This window comes from Neolamprologus multifasciatus, chromosome 17, assembly GCF_963576455.1.
Source record: "Neolamprologus multifasciatus chromosome 17, fNeoMul1.2, whole genome shotgun sequence".
Taxonomy (NCBI): domain Eukaryota; kingdom Metazoa; phylum Chordata; class Actinopteri; order Cichliformes; family Cichlidae; genus Neolamprologus; species Neolamprologus multifasciatus.
This window is the reverse complement of record NC_140455.1, coordinates 24321415-24339197: the sequence shown is the minus strand read 5'-3', so window position 1 is coordinate 24339197 and position 17783 is coordinate 24321415. Positions and strand designations below refer to the sequence as shown.

Below are 17783 nucleotides of genomic sequence, written 5' to 3'. Positions count from 1 at the left end.
GATGTGCCAGGGAAGCGCAATGCATCTACGCGGCTTGTCTGAAGCTCTGGACCCACAATGGCCTCCCTTCATGATGACAGAACAATAGTGGGAAGGGAAAAGTCAGGGGAGGTGTAGAAAATGCCTACAGTAAAAAGATAAAGGAAGCGAGAAGATAAAGGAAGAGGATGCAGCGAGGAGACCTTATATCTTTTTTTCTCTTTAATACTTTTAACTTTTGTGTTTTCCCGCAGGATATTTTCTTTGCAGCTAGGCGTCAAACACATATAGATTTACAGAGAGGAACAACAGTCTTGAAAACATGCAAAATGCAAAATATAGAGATAATAAAGTTAATTTAAGTGATGGTCTGTTGATGACAAGAAGACAAAGGGAAAAACACAAAAGTAATCACAGAGCAAAAAAGTAGTCTGGCGTGTTTCTCTCACCTGATTCATTGAAGTGCAATGAATCAGCTTCTTTTAGGGCGTTTTCACACCGACACACTTTGTTCACTCTCGTCTGAATCAGCTGGTGACTTTGTGAACTAGTAGTTTTTCTCTGTGGCTTGGTTGCTTTTCACAAAAATAAAACTCCAAACAGACTCCAAGAAAACCTAATTGTGCCACAACAAACCACATGAGAACACTCAGACCACACAGCAACAAAATTAAATACAAGAAGTAGTCGCTTTTGTCTGGCCTGGTGGATAACACAACTAAGTGAGTCCCTGACTTATTTTACAGCCAGGGGCTAGAGTTTTTTTACTCTTACAGTTTACAGCATGCAGCTGGTACCCAGGTCAGATTATGGGTAGATCATGTTAACATAAAGGAAACATTCTCGTTTAGAAACGGACCTGAGACAAACTGCTAAACTGCTCCTCTTGATGCACTTGAGTGCAAGTCTGGTCAAATCAGCACAAATGAACCAGAGTTGGATTTAAATGGACTAAACAGCGCAGATGTGAAAACACCTTTAGTCTCTGTTAACACCTCCATAGAGCTTATCGCTGTTAGGAATGTGGGGCTAGGACCCAAATGCAGAGTCAGGAAGCAGGCAAGATAAACAGAAAAAAAACAACAACTCCTGTTTATTGGCATAGAGTCCGTGAAGTACCATACATACAGGAGTAACACCAGGAAACACACCGACAGGGTTAATAGACACTGACACTAAAGAGAGAGGGAAACTGTGGCTATTTATACACATAAAAACACTGAGGGCTAATCAGGAGATAAGACACAGCTGGGAGGAAAGAAGACACGGGTTCACAGATTCAGCACTATCACAGGGGAGGTAGTAAAACTAAAAGTAAGTCACAAAAGACAACTAACTGCCAAAGTGAAACACGGAGTAAGCGACAGGAACCAGGGAATCAGACGCAAGACTGAGCTTGGCACATGGGAAAGATAGGGAGGATAGACAAAAGGACACACATGAGAATACTAGAAATAGTAATGAAATACAACTAGAAAAGAAGATTCAAAATACTAGGACTAAATGAGAACTGAAAACTTCCCAAGATGTAAAAAACTAAACAAAATCCAGAAACAAAGCCCACAGACCACAAAAACAGCACACAGCTCGATGCTAAGACTGTAAATCTGATAGCCAAGTGCATAATTTACAGGATATTAAACTGAAATAATAAGCTAAAAAATAACAACATCTTCTATACAGCTGCCGAATTGTTGTTGGTTCTCGGTGTCTTTTCAAATTAGTCATTTATTCAATATTAAGGGTTTAACACAAGGTTAGGGTTAGGCTAACTTGTATACCTGTTAAAGTATATAATTTTATTTGAAAGGGAAGATCTTCTGCTTTTATATGGATAAAATCATCCTAACCCCAGCCAACAACCAGCAGCCAACAACCTGCTGGATGATAATGTTTATCTAGAATACTAATTGCTGGAATATTAGAATAATTAAAATAAATATATATAAAAAACTACGTAGATCAACCAGATTGTTGTTATAGCCCTGCAACATTGTGTTTGCGCTTTACTGATCCTAACTAAAAGCTATATTACTTTGCTAAATCTCAAGGTGACAGGTATAATCTTCACCAACTTCAGTAGCTTAATTAACTGAGTTAAAATTTTGACATTTGCTGATTAGTATTAAATGGTGTACAGAACAAGGCGTTTCTGTCATAAAATCAGTTATTTTAAATACAAATAACTGAAATTGAATAACTGAAAATAAATAAAATAAATAAATACATTTTATTAAAATATATATAAAATATATATTTTCTTGATCTTGATCTAATTCTTGAATTAATTGTTTACTTAGTTATAGGCAAAACATGTCAGAGCAGAGATCTTTATATATTTACAAGGTAAAAAAGTGTACTGAGGTATTTTAGTCTGGACCAAAGTAACAGACTGATTGAATGGTGCATTGCTGTCCTTTGAGCTATAAACAGAAACCTGAGTAGAAAAAAAATGGACAGATAAAAGAGGAACAAGAAGCTTCATGCCAAATACAGAAGAGGATGAAGTGAACTTCAGTGCAAGTTAAAGTCTGTTTCAAAAATGTTGAATCTTTTTCATCAGAGCTTTTTATTCTCTTTTCTTTCCTGTACTTTAGCCTTTCAGTCATTTCTTCTCCATTACTACCTATAGTATATAAAACGTACTACCTCCTTACTCATTTTCTTGTCCTCCCTGTCACCCTCTCTTTTTTCCGCCTTTGCTATTTTTAATCACTTTTTTTCCCTTCCCTTTTCCTCCGTCTATTCCTCTTCTCAGACACCTCACTTCAAGAGCAGTAGGTAAACGAATTGATCTTATATGGAGGCCAATCAAAGACAAGCATCCTTCTGGCAACTGAGATCATTTTGGCACTACATCACTTATGCCTAGAAAAAAAACCCTTGATGCTACAAATGCGGTAGGCTAAGTGAATTAGTTGTGTAATGTGCTTGATGGATGTGGGAGCATGAGGTTTCTCTGTTTGAGGTAGGAGACATATGGCGAGTTGTCTGCAGAGGATAGGAATTAAAAGTTTGCATCTGTGGCAAATAGACATGAAGAGACAACATGTGCCTGGCTGGCTGACAACCCTGTCTCATTTCTTACTTTGGTGCTGCTGCGAAGCTTCTAGCAGTTAAAAGAGTGCGCTCAAGCAGGATGGGATTCAGCTGATTCTACGTAGAGATTTCTCCTAATCACTGAAATGATCAACTGGTGCCGAAAAGCCCCCAAACTTTTTCGCAATTGCAAAACCCCCTCTCTGCTATATCTACATTTGTTAATGTTTTACAAGAACTCAAATGCACACGCAATTCCCACCACACCACTGCAAAAACACACAGCAACTCAATTATTCTTATGTAATAAAAATTCACCCCATGGTTTTACTGCAGCTGTAAAATGCTAACAACTCCAATGAATTAAACTTTAGAGCTTTTATAAGAGTTCTACGTAGCAAGGTATTTCTGGGGAGCTTTAAATCTTTAAAACCACCATGTATCACATATAGTCTGTGTGTGTGCTGAGCACAGAGGCAATTAAACAGTGCTGAAAACATAAAGTCACCACATCTTCTTAGGATGTAAGGCAAATGACATGATCTCTGAGTATGGCGCTCAGATTCAGAGCTGTCCCTCTGACTTACTCATTTCTAATCCCGTCCATCCTGGTCACTCCCATTGAAAATCTTAACTTCTTTACCTCTGCTGCCTCCAGCTCAGCTTCCCGTCTTTATTTCAGTGCTAGTGTTTCCAAACCATACATCATCTAACGCTCGTCTCTATCCGCTACACCCTGCCTGCGCTCTCTTCCTCACCTCGGTTTGGCACTGCCCGTTCCTTCGGACGGATGACCCCAAGTATTTTAACCCCTTCAACTTTCACTACCTGTGGTCCTTGCATCTTCACCTTTCCACCTGCCTTCCTCTTCTCCCCAGAGCATACCTCCCACTTCACCAGGCTCTCTCCCACCTGGTCCCTACTCTCACTACAGATCACAATGGTGTTTCTGAGCATTATAATCCATGCCTGACTTCACCTGTCAACCTGTCCAATCAGTTCAATCCATTATCAATTTGTTTGTTTTTAAGAAATGTGTAAGCTGCTTATTAATACAGAGCGATGCCTTTAGTGAAATTCTTGTATAATCCCAGCACCAATGTTTAAAGCAACAGTTTGTCTCATAGTTGATACCGATAATTTTTGCTGGTTTCCTTTCGTGCCATGATATTTTTTAACATGCAGCCAACACAAACAGATGATTGGCAAGCAGATATTTTTATTGGTAAAGTGACATCAATGGTCAGCTGATATATTAGAGCAGCGGTCCCCAATCACCGGGCCACGGACCGGGTTGTGAGTCATTTGGTACGGGGCCGCGATTGTTGAGGCAGGTGTGAAATGGTTTTATCGATTTTTATAGTTTTTTTAAAAAAATCGTTTTCAGGGCGGTCTGCTTCTCCCCACTGCAGGGAAAAGGGTAACACAACCTGGGTCTGGGTGCAGTTCCCCCCTCCAGGGGCAAGGGTACCTAGACCCGGTTCGTAGAGTACGCTTGGGGAGTGTGATTGTGTGTACAGCGTCTCTTTATGTCTGTCTCCACGTTGGTTGAGTGTGGAGTAAGTGCATATGAGAGCATGAGGGTGGGAATGGATGTTTGTATCTGTGTGTGCCTGTATGTCTGTGTCTGTATGTCAGGTTGGGTATCAGATGCCACCTCTCTGAGGACAGCTCAGGCCCTCCAAGGTTTGGAGGCCTATCTCCCCCCACCACTTCCCCTGCCGGGGGCGGACTCCCTCAGACGTCGGTGCGTTGGTGGTTCTTTGTGTCCGGGGGTGGGCGTCCGGGTACACACCGGCTCACTCCTTGGCGGCTGCTTATCGGGGCCTGGAGCCTGGGGCTCGCTTGGGCCACTTCGGAGGTGGGGTGCCCCCGGCCTCTCGGCCTGGGGCTCGGTCACTCAGGCACAGCTGGCTGCCGGCGGAGCTCACGGGCACGTCACTGCAGCCCCCCCTGGCTTCTGCTCCGTGGCTGCTGGGTGACCCCTCATCTGGGACTCTCCTCAGCTCTTTCTGGGACAGTGGCGCGGCTGCCCCTCTGTTGGTCTTCCTTGGTCTCTTGTGTTCTGGGGGCCTCTGGATGTCTGGGGTTTTGATCTCCTCCATACCTGCTTCATGCCCTGGAGGACGGGGCAGTGGCCCCCCACACCCTCTAGCAGATCATTACATGAGGGAACCTTTTAAGAAAACAAGCGCGTCCATGCTCACAGGTGTACACACGGGTGATCACACACACAAACTACACCCTTTTTGGCTCCTACCTCAATGCACACTGTGCTGTCGATCTTACGTGCTGCACAATAATGTTTAATATTTAGTATTTACTGTCATATTCCCATATATCATTGTGATGTGGTTTATTGTATTACTCTCGTTTTCTTCTGCTTGTTTTCTTTTTTCTTTCTCAACAGGTGATCCAGGTGATCGATATATGTATTTTTTTTTTTTTTTTTTTTTTTTTCTTCTGCTTATTCTGTTGGTTTTTGTTTTTTGCCCTTCTCCCCCGTCCCTCTTCTCAACTGTTTTTCTTCCCCTCTTTCTTTCTCCCTTTTCTTTCCCCCAGTCAAGTCTGTCCCGTATTCAGCAAGTGAAAATAAAATAAAGAATAAAAGGTGAATCAAATGGACCATTACGGCAAAGCTGGGATGGTCAATTTGGTAAAGAAAATCCGTTGGGCATCTTTCTTCGCCTTTAGACAATAATTCTGATGGCAAAAGAACCAAACGGGACAGGCAAAAAAAAAAAAAAAAAAAAAAAAAAAAAAAAAAAAAAAAAAAATCGTTTTTATCATTAACTTGGTTTCCCTGGGTCTTTTCCTGTGTGTTATGAATAAATCTTATTTTTTTGGTACCAGTACTGGTTTTATTTTATTGTATTTATCCGCGACACCTTAAAGGCCGGTCCATGAAAATATTGACGGACATGTACCGGTCTGTGGCACAAAAAAGGTTGAGGACTGCTATATTAAAGGATTTATACTGTAATTAGTGTGACGTGAGTTTGTACAGGTATACATTCTTTCCACAGCTACACACAACAAATGGCTGAAGGTAAAAGAAAATATTCCAATAACTACGGGAATGCAAAACAACTTTCAAAATCCAATTTTAAAAGTTTTTTTGTTTACATGTATCATCAAAAGAGGCTTGATATAAGTTTTTTTTTTTTTAAACATAACACTTCAAAAACGGCAAAAACAAAAGTGAAGGAAAGGAAAGTTCTAGAAAATTATATTTTGCTCATTTTTCAGAGACCTTACTTTAAAAGAAGAAAATTCTTTTAGATGAAGTTTTTTTTTGTCACTTTACACCCCGCTGAGGTCTTTAAAAATCACTTATAAACATCAATTTCAAGAATATCTGAGAAAAGTCTGAATGCATATATCATTCAAACACTTACTCTATGAAGTAGACTTCTCCTTTCTCAGTGTATGCCATCTCCCAGTTGTCTGGCAGCGGCCCTAGCTCATCGTTCTCCTCTGGTTTGGGCACTGCCATCTTCGGGATCTGTCCGTCATCTTTGGGTACCTCGCTCGGGGCCTCTGCTGGGTTGATCTGCGGGCCGACGTCCTCTGAAGCATCTGTGCTCTTGTCCTCATGTTCACTTGATTCTGAGGTGACAACAGGACAAGATGAGTCAGGCATGACATTATCATCGGAGAGGAGAGGAACGGGGGAGGGCGAGGAGAGTGAAAGACAAGGGAGCTGAAGTGTGGAAAATGTGAAGGGACTGATTGAGAGTAGGGGCTAGGGTGGAGGCAGAAAAAAGAGGAAAGAGTGATTAGAAAAAGGTGAGAGGAAGTGGTGACATTGGGGAAAGACAGGAGGGAACAGAGGGAGTGATTGAGGTTAACAAGACAGAAAGATGAATAAATCAGAGGAGACAATAGAGATTGAGAAAGTAGCAGGCGGTGATGCCCTACTTTGAGTTGTGGCAGTGTGTGAAAGTGTTAGCGAGAGAAAAATGGGAAGACAGAGAAAGAGATGGCAACTGTGAGCTCATCCCAGAGGAGGTTTGGTGGAGGGAAGTGAAGAGGGGACAAATGAAAGTAGCGGATTGAGAGATAATCTATGGGAGGGAACGCGCGAGGTAGTGATCTGCTTAGATCACAGAGCCTACTGTGCTCTATTGATTCCCCTTCTGCTCTCCTGGTCAGCCCACACTCGGTCCCTTTCAGAGACAAAACTCCTCCTGAGCCGAGAGAAGCTGCCCACTTTAACAAACAACATGCCTCAGCATGACGTTTTTGAGCATCTCACTATTGCTGAAGATATTTCCACTCATGATTTATAAAAACTTTTTAACACTTCATTTACAAATTTGAACCGATGGCATTCTGGTCATAAAAGTGGTGCTCTGTTTCAGTTTGGGGTCTCCAAAGATGACAAAACCTTTTTAAGAAACCCCCACTACCATTAGATTGAGATTACTGTTCATAAGCAGGTAAAAACATAAATCATGTCAGCTTCGTTAAAAGTTGACTACCATACAGTAGGGCTTGTGTCAAAGTCTTCGTTTTTACATGCTGGGTTTTAATGAGATCACAATGTCAGAGATTTATATTATTTTATCATCCACAGCAATGATGTCCGGCAGGCTCCAGACAAAATGAAAGTGAAGTCAAAGTGTAAAATAACATGCAAAAAAACACACAAAAATCTACTTTTTTACTTTTTTTGCTTCTGATTTCCTTTAATCAATTCAGGTATTTTATGTCTCTGATCCAGTAAAACAAATATGATATTTAAAGGAAAATCATCACTTCACCCTTAGAACATTTAATCTGAGTATTTTCTGTTTGTTTTTCTTCCGCAAATCATGAATCTTACCTTGTTTGACCTCGTTGCCAAAAGGAAACCAATATTGCATCCTTTAACCAAACTTCCCTTCTCAAAATATCACCTTAACAGCTCCATAGTATATAGCCGTAATTACATCCAAAAATACAGCTGCAGCACTATATAAAGGTAAGTGCAGGGATCAGCTGAAATCAGCACCCAGACTCCTTCAGTTTCTGTGCTGCTCTGACTGATGCTGTGCAGTGAAAGTCTTTTCCTGAGGCCATGAAACCATCTTAGAAAGTCACAGGACCGAAGTGTGGCTCTGGATTTGGAAGCACAAAATTTGATCTCATAATGGTGTTTTTATGATCGCCTATTCATGTGATCACGGGTTTCAGTGCGTGACGGAGCAACTCCATGTATCTGTGTTTGTGTGTTTACTTGTTATAACAAGTGCACACACTAGAAGGTATACTTAGATACGTCTTTTTAGTCTAGTCTTTCAGTGCAGAGAATGGCACCTTTCTCTATCAGTTTATGGATAACAACAAGCTCTAGGGGTTTGGCCTTGTTACACAGAATGTTAAACCCCTTTCCTGCCAATTTTCTGTATTTACAAAGAGGATAACAGCACTTTCTACAGGGCTGATTCATAAATGAGAGAAAGCACTTAATAAAATGCCCTTGTTGATTTTTAAACAGCCTACAGGCCTTTGTTGAATTGGGGAGCAAAATATGTGTTTGCCCCTTGGCTATCTGTTCTGAGACACTGTTTAAAAATGGTACCTAATGAATGATATCAAATTCTAGAGAGCAGCAGCACTAATGCTTTAATCATAAACTGTTTGTGCCGCAGAGGTAATCACTGCGAGAGCGAATTGCCGTTCACTGTTTATATATCACGTCATTAAACTACATATAAAGATATTTGTGTAACCAATTAAAAGCGATAATCTGCCGTAAAATCATTTTCGAAGAAATGCATGTAAAAGCAATCTGTTCCTGCATCTGTTGCTAGGCAACCGCCCTTAAAGAGACTGTCGCTGTAACATGCAGATCAGACTGAGCCCAAGCGTGACCTCAGACCCTGCTGTCATGATGAAGCCTTCGGCAGAAGTGACCTTTGTCCCTGTGCGTCTGTGGAGGTTGCTGTCGGGACTGACCTGGGGTGACAGCAACACCGTTGCCATTGACAATGGGTCTCTCCTCCTCCTCCTCCTCGGGGGGCTCGATGCTGGCTTTTTCCATGTTGCTGACTGACTTGTTGCGTTTCCTCTTGCCCTCTGAGCTGGGTCTGGCGCCCGGGAGCAGCTGGTCCGTTACATTTAGCAGCAGAGCGCTGGGCTCAGCCGGAGGCTTTGGGGTGCCGTAAAAGTTATCTGGAAAACAAAGTTTAGAGTTTTAAATCAAAGCTTTGCTATGGGCCACGCTTTCAGACATTCTACAAATGCTATAGATGTACAGTAGAGTGCAAAGGAACTTTAGATTCTCATACATTACATAATATCACCAAGTTGTCAAATTCACTGTGAAAATGAGACCAGGATGAAGGGATCTAAAAGATGGCTATCACTGACAAGCTCTGGACATCTTAACATGCAAATTTTAGATCAAAGCAACATTTGGCTAAAGCACAGCCTCACTCTGATGGTATATATCCACAGCTTCTGTGATTTCCACACTTCCCAATCACTGACTACGACAGCAGCTGGGAAATGCGTTCTGTTCCCAAAGTGTTGCAGTTTCACTGAATGGATTTGATTTGGCTTCTCCCCATTTGAATCAAGTTTACATTTAGCCAATTTTATGCAAATCAGGGGTGCTCAGAGCTCCCCAAACCTTTTAAACTAACCACACACACACTCTAAAATACAGACCCATTGAACAGTTTCAGGGTTCATTGCTTACCTTAGTGTTTAAAGGAACATGTTTAGTTAAAAGGTTTGCTAATATATAAGAAAGCATCTAGAAGAGCTGTTATTTTGGCTCATTTTATCCTCTCCCTCTTTACGGGAAAGAACCTCAGTTCTTCAGAAGGAAACATGTTGGACACCCCCCCCCCCCCTTTTTTTTTAAGTGTCTTAAAAGTAAATATATCTGCTTCTGTTAATCCCAGGAGATGACATGAGATTAAAAAAATAAAATCTGCATTCCCATAAAATTTTAATAAAGGAAAAGCAGCACTGAAAAATAATTCCTGTGTACATAATGTAGATGCAAAGAGGCAGCAGAACGGGCGTGGAATAAAGAAAGTAAGGATGAGAGAAGCGAGAGTGGGTTAGGATGTTAGCCTTGTAATGTCAGATGAGTTCTGCACTTTGGATGTTGTTCCAGCTAATTCACCATCATCTGCACAAAGACGTGCACACTTGCAAAGTAATCTTGACCTGCACACATCTAATTGCGAGCTAATCGCAACCATTTAAAGAACAGCATATTTATTATTGCGAAGTTCTTTCATTACCTCCTCTGCATATAAATCACTTACTAGCCCAGTGCCTGGATTTCCTTGGAATATAACTATGGGTTTCTGCATGACTTGGACTGAATAATAACCATCTCTCTCTCGCTCTTTTAGTTTCGGTCTCTCCCTACCTCTGGGAACTGCAGCTTTTCATTTGGCTGTGATGCAACAGCTCCTTCCACAGTCGTCTAAGTTGATTTTACATTTTACTGTCATTCAGTTTAAGTACTGGCAGCAGTCCAGTACTGTTGACAGTCTCCATCAGTCACTGTGAAAACCTCATAACCTCATGTTTATGGATTTATATATATTTTTTTATTTTAATGAGTGCTGTTGAGATTTGATTTGATAAATCATTTTTTTCAAAAAAGCTGGAAAATGCTATAAAATGCTCACACAAAGGGTAACTGGAAGAGCCAATACCTCAAAACCTAAGGGAAAAAAAGTGTGCTGGCATTTTTAGATGTGAAGTGACCAATAAAACCACAAAGTTACAAAGTCTCAAGCTTCTAAAAGCATTTTCACGCAGAGTGAAAAAACTGCAAGTTTTATGTGACTGACCGGACTTTTTCTTTTCGAGTTTTTCGCACAACAAACAGATGAGAGTAGGAGTGAGACATTGGATTATATTCATCCAAAGTCTGAGAGATTCTTCTGTCACTTAAAAGATCACACACTACTTTCCTTGGAGGCTTCCTTTTAAATCGGTGACCTCATCCACTCAAGTGTGCCTGCTAGAGCACATGAAGGCTTATGCGCAATTAACTAGGCTCAAGCATCTGAGACAAACTTTTACACATATATCAAGGGAAACATGAAGAAGCACCTATTGAAACATCATGTTCACAATGTGAAAGGCTACAATAAGAAATAGAAGCGAGCAGTTCTAAAGAGATTACGGAGACTGGTGGGATTAGAACCTCTGAACCAAAGACACGATTCCCGGAGCCTTAATGAGCTGAAGCTGAGGAAAAAGTATACTCCGCGTGTGAACTTAAATAACCCGAAGCATCACAGAAACCTGGACTTTGAAGTTTGAGTAAGTGGTGGAAATGCTGTCACATCTAAAAGCCACAGTGATTTAAGTCTACAGTGTTACTGAAAGTAACTTCTTTTCTTAAAAAAACAGAAGGAAATCACCTCAATTAACAAAAAAAGATCGAAAATGAAACAAAAGGAACGAGGAGCTGAGATTTCTTTGTCACAACAGACTCATGCAATAAAAGCAGAGACGGTATAAATAGATGGACGCAGCGATCGAAGTGGGTAGTGTCCAGTTATGAAGCTTCACACTGAAGGTTTTCCCTTATGTAAACCTGCCATGCAAGGGGTGGATCTGACACAGAACCAGGGTACTGTACGCTCATTGGCAATAATCCTCCTTTCTGACTCTAATAATAACCATAATTTACAAAATGAACTTCATATTTTATTGAATATGAGTTGGAACTAGTGATTTAGCCAACAAAGTCCTCAGAACACAGAGCACAGCAAGGCAGCTGACAGTAATTTTCCTATAGACTTCTATACAACTGGACAGCTTTGTGCAACCAGGGGAGCCAGCCCCCTGGTGGTGATTAAAAATAATGCAGCCTTTAGGTACTGAAAGCCATGTCTATGTTGTATCCATACTGTTACGGATTTTTTTCTCAGCAAAATAAATAGAAAAGAAAAAACGATGGATAACAGTTTATTCTGAGACCTCATCTCCACCACAGCATCTCTGTTCCTTCAGCAGACTACACCAAACTCTCTACAACTGACAGAAAGAAAGTAGAGCCTAATCATCAGCCTTGATATACAAGAAGCATTTTCAAGTTCCACCTGTTGTCGATGTGCACACACATGTGCAAGAAAAGACGTGGGCTGTGTAGTCCATGTGAAGTCGATCACCATCGCTCTGGTCTCAGATGGTTCATATCCAGATAAGTGAGGATCTCTCCTGCACCGCTGAACAAAATCATCCGCTAGTACTCCTCCCGCCCATCAATCATTTACAAATAACATTTTGCTTTTTCATTGCCTTTTAGTTATTGTCACTGTTTTGGTAAAACTTGTTCAGGCGCACTCCAATGCATTTGTTTTTGCAATTTTTTAAAGCTTAAGCTACACTTTTCATGTACCCACCAGATTCTGCAGAGGTAACGGCCCTCCCTGGGGTATCCTCGATGGGGAAGAGGGGTAAATGTAAACATCTGCTTCCATAACAGCCAACCCTAAAGCTATTTCAAATTACAGTCACTTTGTCCATTTCATATCGCTCTGTGCAACAATATATGTAGAAATGTTGCAGCTGGTTTTGGTTGGAACTCACTACCTAGTAGTTAATGTTGGCTCTAACTGGCATTCACATGGTGTAACAGATGGCTTTATCTATCTGACGAGCTTCATCATTACAGCAAATATAACCTGAGGTGTACGGTTATTGTAATATTTAGAGCTCACAATCAAAACATGAAAAAACAAAAAGATTATTTTATTACGCTGGAATAATGAAAACGAATGGCAATGGCATATTTTTACGCTATCATTAAATGACCACCCAGACTCCTGTTTTATAAGTTGAAGAACACCATTTTAATTAAAATAACAACTGTGAAAAAGTAAGTGGAAATTAACTGAGGAAGAAAAACTGGAGTTTCTTTCACTTTGTGACTTAGCTGATTAAAGATATTTGCTAAAAATTAGAGCAAAACAGTAAGATGTTTGGACTTTGGATGTTTGTTTTTCTCCGGGAAACGTTTTCTAGGAATTGAACCTGAGAAATTCCCATTTTTTTCCCCTACTAACAAGTCAAACCTCTCTCCTTTTTTACCAGGCAGCTTTAAAATCCATGCCTTCCTCCTTTCTTCCACATCTAATTGGCCATTAAATTATTAAAATGTATAAAAGGCTGTATGATGGCCGAGCGACCGCGCAAGAAGAAACTCTGTCTCCCTCTCCCCATGGAAGGCAGCTCCCATCGCCAAAAGGATCTAACATTGCTTCTGGCAACCGACCATTAAATTGGCCATCTCCAATTTCCTTTTTTTTTTTTTTTGCTCCATCCTGCAGGGGCGGCAGGCTGACAGAGACTGGAGTCAGGTGGGAGAGAAGAAAGTCGGCTGCTATGTGTTATCTATATAATGGTAGGGGTCTCCTGAGAGTTGGAGGTGGACAGGCAAACTAGGCGCTGGACTTTTTGAGTGGTTTAAAATCTAAGCCTCAGGCCTGTCTGACCAAAGGAAAGAGATGGAAGAGAGTATCTGTTTGTCTGGATTAGGAGCCTGAAAAGCCACTGCAGCTCAGACTCAAGTGAGCCAAGAAAAAGCCAGCATGAAAATACTGTATGTGTTTGTGTGTGTGTTTCATTGAGAATTTACTTTAGATTGATTTTAGTGTCCTTCGTGTCAGATTTCACTCTCATCTCCATAGAGCCAAAAGATGGATAAATGGAAGCAGACTTGTAAGTGTGGGGGAAGTGTGTGGACGTGAGGTGATGAGCCCCAATCATTCAAGCTGCTGAAAACTACCCATAGTGCCACACTGAAGCATACATTTCTTAAAAAAAATATAGAAATATCACAAAGAAGAATGGCCGCAATCATACGCGTTATTAAGCGTGTCTTAAATAAATCCTTACCTTCATATGTTCCACTCTCTAGCAGGGCTCCACTTTTCTCCAGTTCCATAAACCGGTCAATGGTCACGAAATTATAATCCACCCCCGGGACCTCTCCTTCCTTGGGCTGCCTGGTTGTGCCTGCAGAAGATAAGCAAGAAGAGCTATAATGTGAATAACTACTGAATGAGAGGGCGACTTTGATTAAGGGTGAGTCTTTTTCAGTGTTTTCGAGACGATCAGAACAAGCCAGAGCTTACACAAGCTGACCCCGGCCCAGCTCTATTCATTAAATTCCCTATCTTTACATTCCTTTTTTTGTCCCATCCTTTGTACAGCTGAGCCTGAATATTTAACAGAGAGGAGAAGTGGCAAGGTATGATTTCAGGAGCTAAGTGATGCAATTTGGACACCAAGAGGAGAAATCAAATCAATTTGCATGGAGTTGACAGCATGTCGAGGACTCCCTGACAGGAGCAGCGGTCCTGCCAGCTGACAGGAACACGGGTGCGGTGAAAATATTTTACCCTGTGGTAGCAGCATTTTAAGTCAAGTCACGACCATCATTTCTCCTCCAGTTACTAAAACAAAGTGTGTCAAAGTGTTTACAATGTTAAAATGAGGTACAAATGACTTCCTAAATACATTTTCATAGCTGTGTGCTAATTAGACTAGTTAAAACTGATCCCAGCTGTGATAACACGCAGCACTCTACCCCTGAGGTGCTGAATGGGTTTTCACATCTGAGGGAGCGTTACTCACACTAAAGCAGAGCCTGTAAACCACACTTGTTAAAGCCTGACTATAAAGTATCCAACTGTGTGTTTTAAAGTTAACGGCGGAGCGTTGTGCCACCGATCGCCCCTTGTACGCAGCATGGGGTGATTTGACTTTATGTGAGGCTAGATGACATCGCTCCTGCATTACAAGTTTCAAACAATGCCTGTAAAAGTTTGTGTGTTGTGTAGATGTGGGCCAAGAAAAGCCAAAAGTACGCAGGTTTCAGTTTCCATAAACACAGATTACTGCACTTTTAACTGTATAAACAGAGCTACATCAGTTAAAGAGCTAATCTTAAAACTACCAAGTGGGAAAATGGGTACGCTTAAGAGCCCAAGAGGATGAAATTGTTAGTTTTTCTTGGTTCACTTCATGAATAAGAAGAAAGGGGATAGAATCAGTAAGCCTACTTCATCTTACTGCCCCTAAAGGGTTTACATTAAAGGCTGAAAAACTCCTTGAGGTTCTCGAGGCTGCAAGTCGGCCAACATCAAGATCGGGCAGTTTAGAGACATTTGCATGGTTTGTGTTTTATACTTGAACTTTTCAGCAACAACAATCAGAAAATCTTGCCCTCTTTGGCAACGCGCGTGGAGGTGAGAGAGCAAGAAGAGGGTTTGATCTTCTCTCAAGCCGTCTGATCACTTCAATCACTTCTCATATGTACAAACAAGAGTGAGGCTGAATGCTTTGAAGGAGAGAGTATCCAAAAAAGTGCATGCGCTATTCGCATTTGAAATGCAGCCACTTGGATCAGGTATAAACAACTTTGCCATCAGACGTGACTGAGCCTCACATGGGGTGTATGAACTCACTGAGGTCTGCTTCTTTCATGTGTCAGCATTTAGAAAGTGTGATCAACATCATCAGCCCGAGCTTAAACTTCTTAAGATTTTAAAGTTTGGAACTGAAAAAATCTGAATCCAATTAACATTTTTTAAGCCCCCTAATCTTCAGGGCACCCAAGGGTTAAAAGGGGTCACCGCTTTAAATAGTGAAGTTTGGACAAAAGCAAACAGGTAAACAAAAAGCTCATGTTCAGAGTGTTTGAAACACTCCACTTCTTTCTGCTCTTGGTTCTTAATAAATTCAGAGAATCAATATCACTAATATGGTCCTGTCAAAGGAAAGGCTTTGTTGTGCACTGGTCCTATGCAGAGCCTACCCACAGCTTTGCAGACCATTATCCACATGTAGCCATGTGTCATCACTTACTGTCATCACTGTCAAAATATATGAAACCACCGATCTGCTGCTGGTCCTTCAGCTTCTATCTGAGACTGAAGTTACAGTATTTTTTCGTCACAGTTTTCATCGACGACATCGATAACTAAATAAAAATGTATGCATGAGGACAAAAACTATGATGAAATGTGTTGACACTTCCATCAACAAATAAAAAGTTAAAGAAAATGTTCTGGAGAGATGAGAGAAAGGCGGAACGAGTTTGGAAGCGATCCAATGAGAAGTAATCTTCTGGTGCTGTAAGGTTAGACAGGCACATTTTCTCTGCCACCAGGAAGCAGTACAGTACAACAACTAGCTCCTATGCTTCCTGATGCTCATGAAAACGTGACAAAATGTCAGCGCTTGGGAGGAAGAGAAGATTTGACATATAGACACATTTTGTCTTTGTTGTCAAGGAAACTGAGATGCTTTGTTAAATGTATGGAGCAACTCGCTGGTAAAAAATGACAAAGCAACTTTAGATTTAGTCTACTAGACTAAAATAATTTAGATGCCTAAATTAGGACTAAAACTAAATCAAAATATGTTGTCAAAGTCAACACTTCTGTCTACTGTCTGTGTCAGTCACTCTGTTCCCTGTTCAAGCCCACATTACAACTAGTCAGCGTTCAACCTACGTATAGCATCATCCCTGGTAGGCTACATGCTGTCGGGTTTTGGAGGACTGCACACAACCACATCTTTGTAGTTTGCTTACCTACAAATGTCACTTTGTGTAGCCAAAGGGCCATGAATGCACCACGGTGAATCAGGCACACAGATCTGGCTTTGGATAAGTGCACAGATGCCCCATCCACGAGTGTTAAATGCTGCATTTAGGGTGTAAGTTTAGCTCACTCTGTTGAGCAGCCTTATGTTGTTATTGTAGGCAAAGGCACGGATTCAAATTCATGGTGTGTGTTAGCCCTGCTCTTTTGCCCAGCTTTTTTATCTTACCTTATCACATTAAGGCCCAAATATATATTAAAAGAAAGGTGGAATTTAAAATTCTTCCTTAAATCTAGAGACCTTCTGAAACCTAACATGCACCTCCCTAGCCTACATCGTCTGTGAGTGTCCTGTTTCATATCTTCGTTTCCTCCGATTGAAATCTGGCTGTTTGTTCTGCCACTGCTTTTTCAATTGGCTCAAAATGAGATGAATGAAATGAACTCTCAAAAAGAAAACGTTAGTGTTTTGACAGTGAAACAGTGGAGCATAGTAGGCACACCACACACAAGTATAAACGCTCTTCATAGTCAATGATGAAGTTTGAATAAGCTTAATCTTTTGTTGATGAGTTATAGCCAGTAAGATGCAAGCTAGCTTAACAGGAGAAGAAAAGGAGCTAAAATGTTTTAATGCTGATAAACTGAACGGGAGCTGCAAGGTCTAGTATGAGATAAATCTGAACCATTTTGAACTGTGGATCATGCAGAGCTATGGTAATAGAGTCCAAAAATAAAATATGCAATTGAAAATATATACGCTTTAATCATTTTTTGTGTGTGTTTCTTGTCATTCCCAGTCTCTATGTTGTCAGATTATCTGTCTTTTCAATATTTTGCTCTGAAATAAAGGCAAAAACTATCCCAGAATTTTTACTTAATTGAACATTTTTGCTGTGAACAACAAAACATCTTCTTTACTTCAAACCAGCTGCATGCCGTTAACCTTTGTGTCAAACCTTTTCATTTCTTCTTGTTAACAGGCTGATTATTGGTGCTTAAATGGAGAGAACAAACCCCGAAAAGAATCAATGATCAGCTGGTGTCCTGGGGACTGCAGCGCCCGACTTTGTTTGCATAAGATTCACTCAGAGGAACCCTTTCATTTCTCGAGCACATGATACTGACATGACTATTTCATGAACTAAAGTGGCACCCTGTATGCACTTTTTCAGACGCTCAAAT

At 40.9% G+C, this 17783-nt stretch overlaps 1 protein-coding gene across 11 annotated transcripts in view; it reads right to left on the bottom strand.

Moving 5' to 3' along the window:
• magi2a (membrane associated guanylate kinase, WW and PDZ domain containing 2a) overlaps nt 1-17783 on the bottom strand; it is a 274050-nt gene that overhangs the window by 76901 nt on the left and 179366 nt on the right. For all 11 annotated transcript variants that reach the window (XM_085138367.1, XM_085138368.1, XM_085138370.1 and 8 more), the window contains exons 3-5: nt 13885-14004; nt 8962-9177; nt 6417-6627 (exon numbers count right to left, since the gene is read on the bottom strand). In XM_085138367.1, coding sequence (XP_084994493.1) covers nt 6417-6627; nt 8962-9177; nt 13885-14004 — 547 coding nt within the window. The remainder of the gene's footprint in view (nt 1-6416; nt 6628-8961; nt 9178-13884; nt 14005-17783) is intronic.